General features: G+C 42.5%; 1 protein-coding gene across 4 annotated transcripts in view; it reads left to right on the forward strand.

Annotated features, from left to right (window-relative positions):
• RORA (RAR related orphan receptor A) overlaps positions 1-12,675 on the forward strand; it is a 722,505-nt gene that overhangs the window by 694,185 nt on the left and 15,645 nt on the right. For all 4 annotated transcript variants that reach the window (XM_058740658.1, XM_058740659.1, XM_058740661.1 and 1 more), the window contains 3 exons: positions 92-233; positions 3,938-4,333; positions 9,778-9,899. In XM_058740658.1, coding sequence (XP_058596641.1) covers positions 92-233; positions 3,938-4,333; positions 9,778-9,899 — 660 coding nt within the window. The remainder of the gene's footprint in view (positions 1-91; positions 234-3,937; positions 4,334-9,777; positions 9,900-12,675) is intronic.

Consider the following 12,675-nt stretch of genomic DNA (forward strand, 5'->3'; position numbering starts at 1 on the left):
TTAATGCTGCTCAGCGCTTAGTATACTGCCTTTAGTATCATACGGCTCAAACTGACACTAACCTGTTTTATATTTTATAACTGAATCACAGGGCTTTTTCAGGAGAAGTCAGCAAAGCAATGCCACCTACTCCTGTCCTCGTCAGAAGAACTGTTTGATTGATCGAACCAGTAGAAACCGCTGCCAACACTGTCGATTGCAGAAATGCCTTGCCGTAGGGATGTCTCGAGATGGTGAGCCCTCATAATATGAGTTGTAGAGTGGCATGGGCTTGTGAAAGTGCCTTCTGAGACCTGGACCCAGATCTGCCAAAAGACATCCCCTCTGTCCCTCCCCTACACCACCCCACCTTCTCCGGTGGCTTTTTGGGTTCCACAACAGTTACTTCCCCCTCTGTAATCCATTGGAGTCAGCTGGGGGTGGGAGTGGCATGGAAGAGAAGCAGGTGTGGTCAGAACACCTTCAGATTTTTTACATTTAAGGCATTACAGGTTGATGAATTGATTGAGGGTAAATGTCATCTGAGGACCTAAATAAATATAGCTCTTATAGGCACTTTCCCCAGTAAGAAATATAAGCCAGAGCTAATCATCACGTGCTTGACACTAGTAAGCTTATTGGCAGTTGGAATGAATTAGCTTTTATGTTAACTGGGTGTTTTGAATCACATACCAAAGTCATATATTTGAGTTTAAAATTTTTTTTATCACTTTTTTTTAATTCCAGTGTAGTTAACATCCAGTGCTAGGTTAGTTTCAGGTGTACAATATAGTGATTCAACATTTCCATACAAAACCTCGTGTTCATCATGACAAGTGCACTCCTAAATACTCATTGTCTATTTAACCTGTCCGTCTTCCCTCCTACCCTCCAATAGGCTTTAAGAGTACCTCCAGTTAAAGTTATTATTTCTTTTTTCAACCAGAGCATTTTTTACTAAAAGCATACTTTAGGATACATGGTTCTAAGAGATAAATGTAAAACATTCCATCCATGAAAAATAGAATACACATTTTCTTTAAGTTTTTTCAAGAATCCCCTGGATAAGTCACATAAAAAGAGACATAACAAACATTATAAATTTAAGAAGACTGAAATCATACCAAGTATATTTTCCAACCACAATGGTACAAAACTAAAGATCAATAATAAAACAAAGCCGGAGAATCTACTGTGTAAATATTCAGTATTTAATATATAAATATTAAACACCACACTACTGCACAAGCAGTGGGCCAAATAAGAAATCAAACAGCAAATCAAAATATATCTCAAAACAAAAGAAAAAGTCATATATTTGTACCTAGAGAATGCGTGAAAATAGTACAAAGCATGGCTCAATGACAAAAAAATGTTTTTCCTTAAAAGAAAGTATGTTAAAAAAATAGAGGTCATCATTCAATTGTAAAACATTTCGAGATCTTTCTGTAAAACTGTCTTATGTACGTGGAGTAATCAACCCCAGATTTCAAGACAGTTATTCTTAAACGGGGAAACTGGGCAGAAAGTATAATGGATACTTTTATGAATATACAGGCTGGCTGGCTCTCTTAAGAGATCCCTTGAAGGAAACATCTCTTTCAGTGGAATTTCAGCGTGTGGAAAATATTTCAGAACGCTGGGCAGGCATTCTGAAAGCCTATCTTTCCCCCTAATTAGATGTTCTTGGGGCCCATAGGCCTGCCCAGGCACAAGTTGTGATGTCCTTCAGTAGTGGTGCACAGGATGGCACCTGTGTAGGAACAAAAATGTGTGGGAACAAAAAATAGAAAGTTTGGGGCATGAAAAGATGCAAGTCACAAAATTTATATTCTCAGAAATTCCTGTGATTGGCAGCTCTGCCGATCTCATCTTCCAATGGCACTAAACCGACAAAGTTAGGCATTTCTCTTGTGAACTTGTTGGCTAAGGTCACAGGTTGTGTGCGTACCTGTGGTTATCCGTCCCACTGGGTATTCTATTATGTTGGGGCTTATACAATGACAGGCCTGAAACCTAGAGCTCAGAACAGCTTGATCGCTGCCTAACCAGCCCCACCCAAGTTTGTTACCTGAGTCGTGGAAACTGGAAATTGACCGGGATCCCACTCCCTTGTTTCCTATGTGAAAAGGAACAACATGTCTTCCTTGGCAGAAAATGAATCTCCCAGCTGGTCTGGGTGGTGGCCCTGGATCCCAATTTCACTTCCATCTATTTTGTCTCCTGCCCCGAAACTCCTAGTATTATAATGATAGTCAAATGGGTGCATTCATCCACCTAATCGGGTATTAATGTAACCATAATCAATTAGTAGATCTTAGTCCCTCCAGCAGAGGATTTATCTGCATACACAGAATCAGACTGACAATGGATAAAGAAGATGTGGTTTATATACACAATGGAATACTACTTGGCAATGAGAAAGAATAAAATCCTGCCATGTGGAGCAACGTGGATGGAACTGGAGGGTATGATGCTAAGTGAAATAAGTTCGTCATAGAAAAGACAAATATCATATGTTTCCACTCATATGTGGAATTTGAGAAACTTAACAGAAGACCATGGGGGAATGGAAAGGGAAAAAGATAGTTTCAAACAGAGAGGGGGGCAAACCATTAGAGACTCTTAAATACAGAGAACAAACTGAGGGTCAATGGGGGGAAAGACGAGAGGGGAGTGGAAAATAGATGATGGGCCTTGAGGAGGGCACGTGTTGGGATGAGTACGAGGTGTTGTGTGTAAGCAGTGAATCATGGGAATCTACTGCCAAAACCAAGGGCACAGTGTATACACTGTATGTTAGCCAAGTTGACAATAAATTATATTTAAAAAAAAAAAAAAAAGAATCAGGCTGACAAATAAATGGGTTACTGGGAGAGTTCAGACCAGGAAATCGTAGGGTTCCTTTTATCAATTATCTGGTGTTTTAAGAGAGATCATTTGGGATTCTGAATGAACTGGATAGTTACTACACACATTGTTCTACTTTAAATATGGGGACACATTGGTGCCTAGGTGGCTCACTTGGTCTCACGATCTCAGAGTTCACAAGTTTGAGCCCCACTTCGGGCTCTGTGCTGGCAGCTTGGAGCCTGGAGTCTGCTTCAGATTCTGTGTCTCCCTCTCTTTCTGCCCCTCCCCTGCTCACACTCTGACTCTGTCTCTCTGTCTCTCAAAAATAAATGAACATAAAAACTTTTTTTAAATATGGGGACACATGGCAAGGAGAAATTTGCAAGCACAAATTTTCCCAACAGGGATCTTACGCATTGTTTGGCCTTCCCAAAATTCCAGTACTCTTTCTACTGGAGGCTAAACAGCAGAAAGTCACTTAAAGATGGGCCCAAGGGTTTCACAAGGGTCACCATGACCCAGAAGGATGCGGGGGGCTTCTTAGGTCACATAGACTCAGAGATATAATTCAGGGAATTGCAAAGGCCTCATCCAGTCTGTTTAGGTCTCTCAGCAAAGCCCCAGTGTCGGGCCATTGGATTGGGAAGGAGCAAATGAATGCGTGAAATGAATGAAAGTTGAAGTTTGGCTGCTTGTGCCTCGTTGAACCTCTATGAGTCTGCATCCCTGTACACTGGTCTGAACCCTGGGAAGAGAAAGAGGTGGTCTAGGCAGGCTGCATGGGTGGAGAATGAACAAGCCCATTAAGTCACCTGTCAGTGATTCCCACTGGGCGTAGGGTTATGTGACAGCAGGAAAACATACGTGGTCATTGCCCTTCCGCCAGTCCTAGGTCTGTTTCTGAAACTTTGCTCCTCTGGGATGTGGAGCCGGCAAGCTTGTGTGGGGTGGGACTGCTTTCACCCCTGGATCATGTCCTCATTCTGTGGTTATGTGGTTTTTGATTGAGATTGTCTGAGACTTAAAAGGAACCCCTGAAGCATGCTGGAGAGAATAATAAAGAAGAACATACTGTATATGGTGCGGTTTGGCTTTTTTCTTCCAGCTGTAAAATTTGGCCGAATGTCCAAAAAGCAGAGAGACAGCTTGTACGCAGAAGTGCAGAAACACCGGATGCAGCAGCAGCAGCGAGACCACCAACAGCAGCCTGGAGAGGCTGAGCCGCTGACTCCAACCTACAACATCTCGGCCAACGGGCTGACAGAGCTTCACGAGGACCTCAGCAACTACATTGACGGGCACACCCCTGAGGGGAGCAAGGCAGACTCTGCTGTCAGCAGCTTCTACCTGGACATACAGCCTTCCCCAGACCAGTCAGGTCTTGATATCAACGGAATCAAGCCAGAACCAATATGTGACTACACACCAGCATCAGGCTTCTTTCCCTACTGTTCTTTCACCAATGGAGAGACTTCCCCAACTGTGTCCATGGCGGAACTAGGTAATGGCCTCCGTGTTTCCGTTGTGATGCATTATTCATTCCCTTCCAGATAAATGGGATATGTTGGACTTTCCCATAATAAGTTATGGTACTTAAATGGCACTAAAAGAGAAATTCGCCTTTACCATATGGGCCACTTCAGATTTTCACGCTGCCCCTTTGCTTTTGACTATGCCCTATTTCCCATCACATATCAAAGAAACGCACTGACCTGTCAGTATCAGAGAGGGAACAGCATCTCGGTTCAGAGATTTAAAGCGGTCTTTAAATTTCACAGAGGCTATAAACTCAGGAAACAGCCCCATTAATTTTGTTCATTATTTTCTTTAGTTCTATTCCAGGTATTTCTTTATACCTGGAGTCATAAAAATGGCAGCCCACACCCTGAACCTGGTCCATACGCATGTTTTTTTGACCCTGAACCCGGTCCATACGCATGCAGAGTTGTAAGATTTGTGAATCGGTTGCTTAAATTTTAAACCTAGACAATTCTGCCTAGAAGTTCACATTTTCAGCTTCTTGTGAGAGGAAAAAAATGATCTGATTATACTGGACCAGTATCGCTGAATGACAATAAGCAGCTGGCCCCAGATAGGCCCTAACACCATTGCGTGTTTTCCCATTTTATATCACTGCCCAGCTCCTGTTGGCATCTAGGTTTTGCAACCCTGGTGTATTCCATAAATGTTAAAGGGAAATTGGCGTCTTTATCTGCCAAAATGGTTTGGTGATGATATTGGTGACAATACTGGTATATTTCATAGAAGAAGACTCACCATGCAAAACAAAACAAAATTTGTCGTTTCCTAATTCCTGTGAGACGTTGTTGCTTTTTGGGAAATGTGACCTAGCCATATTGATAACACAGACAGTGGAAGACTTGCCATTTCAAGGAAGTTGTGTTAACAACCCTCGTTATAATATGTGATCGATTTTTAGGTACAACACTGTTATTAGAGAAACTTTGATTAGAAACTTTGCAGTTCTAGAATTTGATGTGCTCCTCCCTGCGATTCCTCACACAAGGTTGCAGTCCTTTGGGATATTTCAATTAGTTGCTGTGGAGGTGACTAAGTTAACACGAGGAGAGAATGGGGACTTCAGATGGAAAAGAACCAGCAGGTTCTGACTTGAGCACAGACATTCTTAGTTCACAGAAATAACGGTTGTGTTCTTTAGATGGTTTCTCCACCTCTGTACCCCATAAAACATTTTAAGTGAAATTTATATTTCCAGTAAAATCTTTCTCCAAATAGAACAAATTGAATGTTCTTTACGGTTTTTACACAAGCACCTCTTTATGGGTCTAAATTTAAATCCTCAAGAGCAGGGACATTTTAAGCTCGGTCTTTAACCACTGAACAGCATTAAAGGTGTATCACAGCTCTTTTGATTAACAGAGGAACCTCTGAACTAGAAGCCAAGCTGAGCAGAGGTAGGTTTGATATTTTTTTCTTGAACTAGAACAAAAACCTTCCGTTTTTGTCGTGAAATCTTGGCTGGCCGAGACTTAAGCAGGACTGTAATGAAAGTGAAATTTTCAGAAATGAATACGCATTTGATTGAAAGCTGACATGATATCATGAAAACTGACCTGGCTCACTTTCCGTGTGCTCCCACCTTATCATAAATACATTTGAATCTGGCCTGTTTGCTTGTCAAATAGTCAACTCTGGAATAAATCCATAGGGCTTAGCCAAAGCATTGCCCTTAAATATGGCCCTGGGGCTAAATGTGCGCTAATACCTAAGTGGGACCACAAATGGCCAAGCCATTTCTCCCTGACCCCACACGTCCATGTCCTCTTCCACAGTTGTCACCTCCCTCTGCCGTCTGGGAGCCCTGTAGCCTCTTATGTTCTCCATGCTCTCCTAAATTAGGGCTTTTTCACATGTACTGTGGCCCTTTCCAGAATGACTCAAATTAGCTTATCACTAGGGTTAGTCCCAAACCTAAAACTAAACAAGAATTTGTCTGAAAAGAATATAATTGGGTTATAATTTTCTTCCCCATTTACATGTACAAAATTGTTTGAGGAGCTAAGGGTAGCATAGAAGTGGCCAAAGACTTTGCAGCTCCTTCTTCATAGCTACCTGGGGTTCCCTGATAATTCCTCTGGGGCCTTAAGTCCTGCTGTCTTTTTTTTTCATTCCAGTATAGTTAACATACAACGTTATATTTGTTTCAGCTGTACAATATAGTGATTCCTGTCTTACTATCTTAACTAACATTCCTGACTTCATTGTAGGCGAAATTTTGTCATCAGATTTTAAACAGACGAAACCAACTCTACAGTTGGAGAATAAATTGTAAATTGACATATCTTAACCTCAGTTCTATCTTTCAACAATAGTATCTACAATCCATGACTTTCAGTGGAAATACATCTGCATTCCTGGCTAGGAAATTTCGCCCTTGATGTACAGTTAGTACCTGAATTATACATTGCAGATAAACAACCTACGTTCATTAAAAAAAAAAAAAAAGCTGGCTGCACGTGTCACTATAATTGATAACTAAAGCCTTATGTGGAAGAGACAACTAATTATTGGACAAAAGCCCTAGTCAAACAGTCAGCTCATTTGGTTTATGGTCCTAGCTTTGCTATAGGTTGTACAACCCATTTTAAGTCCTATAACCTCTGCAAGCTGCAGTTTCCCTGCCTGCAGAATAGAAAGATTAAGAGCACAGACTCTGGTGCCAGATTGTGTGTGTTTGAATCGCTCGTCACTTGCCAGCTGTGATGCCTTGGAAAAGCCACTTCACTTTTGATTTCATCGTCAGTAAGAGGGCAATAATACTAGCACCTGCTTCCTAGGGTTGTGATGAAGATTAAGAAAATGTGTATATTCAGAATATATGTGTCTATATATATATGGGTCTAGCACATAGAGCTATATAAACATTAACTCTTATCCTTACTAATGGTGTCATTATCTATAAACTGAGGAGAAGGCGGACCAGGCAATGTCTAGAATTCCTTCCCGCTATGAAAATCTGTGACTGAGAAGTCAGGATTTTCTGTCTGAAGTACCTAGACCTTAGCTGTGTTGAGGAAACCATTGTGGTTGAGAAGGTGAACAGATTTGCCCATCACGAAGTGGGTTGTCTGCTGAACTCACACCAGAAACCAGGTCTCCTAACCCTTCCAGAGTGTTTCTCTAAGAGACCACACCAACTTAACTTTTACTCAGTCTGACCATATTGTCCTTTGCTGAAATGGAGATTTAAAAATAGTAGTGTCTGAAATCTTACACTTGCCAAATCAACTGTGAATTGTAAGCAAAGGCAGTTGGTGAGAATGCAGGCACTGCCCTCTACTGGCTCGATGTGTACATTACGCCATTCCTTGTCAGCTCAGATAGGCAGGGAGGGGTGGGAACAATTTTGGGGATGAAGTGAAACAAGATGCTGACCATATTAACTGGAAAAGAAGCATGATCTGGAAGGGAATACTATGAGTCTCTTCCCATTATTTACCTCATAGGGTCTTCTGGATTCCCTGCAAACACTTTATTTTTTTTCATATCTGCAAAAATCATTGGACTATTTGCACAATTATTTTCTTGTTTCTGGCTCCTCATTGTTTTTGTCTTTACTCCCCTCTTCTCTCCATAAGCTTCACTGATTCTATGACACATCATTTATCGGCTTCTCCCTCTTCTGGTCAGTGTCTCTCTGTCTCTTCACTTCAGTTTTTTTCTTTGTTTGTTTTGTTTTCATGATATTCATTTATGTTGTGTTTGTGTCTGTGTGTTGCCAAATACAACTGTTAAGATTTATTGTGTTTCAGTCTCTAAGGAGATTCTGGTTTCAAGCTTCACTTAGGTGAACCCACTCTGTTTTCATACAAACAAGTCTGATTCTGTCTAATGAAAGCAGTAACAAATTTCCAAACAGACACTCTTACTGGGATTGCCAAGGTTTCACTCAGCACCATTTTTTTAAAGGGCTTTCCTGTTACATAATCAAGACCGTGGAAGGGGATCGCTTTTGGGTATGGTTTCATATTCATGGAATCTTGTCTGTTCTTTTAAAATACTTGCATCGTCCTTCTCTTCCATAACATTTATTACCAACCTACTGCACACTCTTAGTCCCTCACTGTGGACTGCAGCAGCCTTCTGATGACGCCCCGGCCTCCAGCCTGTGCTCCAATCCACCAGTCACAAAACTGCTTGTTCTGTTTCCCCAGATACAGTGCTCAGTGTGTCTGCTCCACCTTGAGAATTCTGCAGACTCCTTTTGTGAAGCAGGTCCAACCCCACATTCCTAATATTCAAGCTTCTCCAGAATTTGGACTCATACATACTCGTGTTTCTGTTTTGATACTATCACTTTAGCCCATCTGCCTGTCCCCTGCACATGCCATCATTTGTTCCTTCATCTGTCATTGCCTTGAATGCGAAACCGGCCCACCTCTTCGCACCACTGACCTCTGCCTGCCAAATCCTCCCTCCTCATCCTTCAGGGTCCACGTCACATGCTCCTCTCCTGCCAAGAACCATTCTCTAATTCCCCTCATGTTTCCCGTCCATGACAGTGCTTGTGATCTTTTTGTCTCTTCTGATATAATTCAACTTGATGCTGAATTGCCTAATGTCTTGACTTGTCCTTTTAGCGTGTACATACATGTTCACCAGATTATAAGTTCCTAGAGAAATTTCTTAGGCATATATTTCTTTTAATATCTTCAGACTGCCTATATTCCAGTATAATAAGAACAAATGTTTATGTAGCGCCATAGTAGGTGACCCTCTCTGTTTTAAGTGCTCAACTCATTTAATTCTTACAAGCTCTTTGAAATGGGTACTGTTTTTGCAAATGAGAAGACCGAAGCACAAAGACATTGAGTAACTTACCCAAGGTCATACAGCTAGTGAATGCAAGAGCTGAGTTTCAAACGCAGGCAGTCTGGTGCCAGAGTCCATCTCTTAACCACCACGTTATGTGTAACGGCATAGTGGCCCTCGGTAATGCTTGTTGTGCTAGTTGCTGGAAAACTAAAAGAAAGAAATCGTTGTTTTCACACAAACATCCCATTTCCCAATTTTTCAAGAGAAATCCTCCCGAGGTCAACGTATACAGCAGATGTGTCTTCATAAAAATGCCAAGAAGAGGCTGTGTCAGTCATTTCCTACTCTTGTCCGGGTCAATAACTGTTCACTCCCAAACAGTGTAAGGCCACAGAAGAAGGTCAAGGTCGGGAGGGTCTTTGAAGTCCCCAAGACTTATTGCTAAATATTGGCTTTGCCTGTCCTTCATCTTCATGTTCGAAAATACAGAATAGTTCCACATTGCTCATTTAAATATGTAAAGATAATGAAAACTGGTTCAACATGTTGCTTTGTACGTATTACTTTTTAAACCACATAAGTACAGAAAACCCTGCTTATCCAAAGAAGAACTTGGCTTTTCATGTTTGTGATCTGTTTTCTCCTTAGAACACCTTGCACAGAATATATCTAAATCACATCTGGAAACTTGCCAATACTTGAGAGAAGAGCTCCAGCAGATAACGTGGCAGACTTTTCTGCAGGAGGAGATAGAGAGCTACCAAAACAAGGTATACTCTGAAGAATTTTACCCAGGATTGAGGCAACGGTGGGAAGGGTGTTTATGCTGGAGATCTGATCAAGAACACAAACAGACTAGACAATGAATGTATTTCATCAGATATCAGATGTCTGTTTAAAAATCTGTCTCCTAGAGGGGCACCTGGGTGTCTCAGTCGGTTAAGCATCCGACTTCGGCTTAGGTCATGATCTCACCATCCCTGAGTTCGAGCCCTACGTCAGGCTCTCTGCTGCCAGCTCAGCTTTGGATTCTGTGTCTCCCTCTCTCCCCGCCCCTCCCTCTCTCACACTCTGTCTCTCTCTCACTCTCAAAAATAAATAAACATTTAAAAAAATTTTTTTTAATCTTTCTCCTAGAGATGATGATCTACTTGGGGCTTTGTCTTACTGAGATGCCAGTGTGTGAAATTTCTGCAATAACAAACCGATTTTGTTGTGCTATGACTTGACACATATCTCCTATCATATGTCCATGGGAGCTGGAGGAAGCAGTGTCCAAAAGCCCAAATGAATTGAGATTTGTCCTGATATCACAGTGGAAGATTTCAAGCTCTGGAAGCTGATAGAAAATAATCTCAGCTTCGTGTTTCCAGAGCACTAGAGAGTGTGTACAAAACAAGGTTTGGAAGCTATTGCCATAACTCCAGTGAACCTAGCAACGTGAGGCTGACAGCACTGCTTCTAGCCTTTTTCTTTACACACTCTGATCAGCAAGCCCCCAGAATGGAAGGGCAGGGCTGGAGAAAGGGAAGTTTCAGTTATCCACTCTGGCGTGGGAAAGGGAAATGCTGTGGTTTTTCCTAATAATTATAGAAAGGTAGGGCTAGGAATGATGATAGAGATTATCCAGGCTAATCCTCCCCTGCATTTTACAAATGAGGAAACTAACAACCCTTGGCATATGGTGGGGGATTGAGAATATCAGGACTAGACCGTGACTCCTGGCTTCTAATGCAGTGTTTCCTTCACCCCCATCATATTGGTGGAAACAGTCTTAAACTAAGGTGGGGGGAACACATGAGCAGTGTAACAGATCCAGGGTATAGATACCCTGTAACTAAAGAGTGGGTATGTAAAAGCAGGTAAACAGGAAAGGTTGAAGAACGGCAACACATCAGTTTGTTTGCCTTTGAGATAGCAGCCAACCAGTGTTACAAAGGGAAACCAGAAAGCAGTAAGAAACAGCAAGGCTTATGAAATGGGATTCAGAGTCAGAGATGCTGGGATTTGAATCCCAGCTCCAACACCTCCAGCTGTGAAACCTCTGTGAGCATTCGTGTCCATTTATGGGAAACGGAAAAATGTTCGTGGGGAAATGAAACAAGACAAAGGTGCCATAAAGCATCTAGCTCAAAGCAGGTGCACAGTAAATGTAATTGACTCCCCTTTTCCTTCCCTTCCCCCAGTAAAGTGGTGTTAACTTCCCCAAGGTAAAATGATTGCTCAGAAGAAGATCCTACTGGGGCACCTGGGTGGCTCAGTCGGTTAAGTGTCTGTCTCTTGATTTCGGCTCAGGTCATGATCTCACGGTTTGTGAGTTCAAGCCCTGCATTGGGCTCTGCACTGATGGTGCAGAGCCTGCTTGGGATGCTGTCTCCCTTTCTCTGCCCCCTCCCCTGCTTGTGCTCTGTCTCTCTCAAAATAAATAAATAAACTTACAAAATAATAATAAAAGAAGATCCTACTTTGCTTCTCTCCGAGGCCCAAGGGTAAAGCAGTGGCATGTGTTGCTTTTCTGCCTCGTGTTTTCACCTGCTCATAACACCTTCCTCCCGTCCCTTTGCCACCAAGATGGTAAAAGAGGAACTGGAGGAGACGAGAGGGGCTTGGAAGCAGTCGTTAGAACCCAGATGTTCATTTTTAATCCTCTAGCTTTTTTTTTTAAATTTTTTTTTTAACGTTTATTTATTTTTGAGACAGAGAGAGACAGAGCATGAACTGGGGAGGGTCAGAGAGAGGGAGACACAGAATCCGAAACAGGCTCCAGGCTCTGAGCCGTCAGCACAGAGCCCGACGCGGGACTCGAACTCACGGACCGTGAGATCATGACCTGGGCTGAAGTCGGACGCTTAACCGACTGCGCCACCCAGGCGCCCCAAACGTTTATTTATTTTTGAGACAGAGAGAGACAGAGCATGAACTGGGGAGGGTCAGAGAGAGGGAGACACAGAATCCGAAACAGGCTCCAGGCTCTGAGCCATCAGCACAGAGCCCGACGCGGGACTCGAACTCACGGACCGTGAGATCATGACCTGGGCTGAAGTCGGACGCTCAACCGACTGAGCCATCCAGGAGCCCCAGGGTAGTTCTATTTTTACTTTTTGAGGCACCTCCATACTGTTTTCCAGAGTGGCTATACCAGTTTGCATTCCCATCAACAGTGCACAAGGGTTCCTTTTTCTTTATGTCTTTGTCAATATTTTTTATGTTTTTCCCTTTTTTTTTTTAATTTTTTTTTTAACGTTTATTTATTTTTGAGACAGAGAGAGACAGAGCATGAACTGGGGAGGGTCAGAGAGAGGGAGACACAGAATCCGAAACAGGCTCCAGGCTCTGAGCTGTCAGCACAGAGCCCGACGCGGGGCTTGAACTCACAGACCGCGAGATCATGACCTGAGCCCAAGTAGGACGCTTAACCAACTGAGCCACCCAGGCGCCCCCCTCTAGCTTTTTTTAATCCGTTTCCAAAGAAGGATTTTACAAAATACGAACAGTTAAAGTGAGTGTGTCAAGGATGTGGGTGACCGTGTATGTCAATGTGCTTCG

Source organism: Neofelis nebulosa, chromosome 7 (genome assembly GCF_028018385.1).
Source record: "Neofelis nebulosa isolate mNeoNeb1 chromosome 7, mNeoNeb1.pri, whole genome shotgun sequence".
NCBI classification, from domain to species: domain Eukaryota; kingdom Metazoa; phylum Chordata; class Mammalia; order Carnivora; family Felidae; genus Neofelis; species Neofelis nebulosa.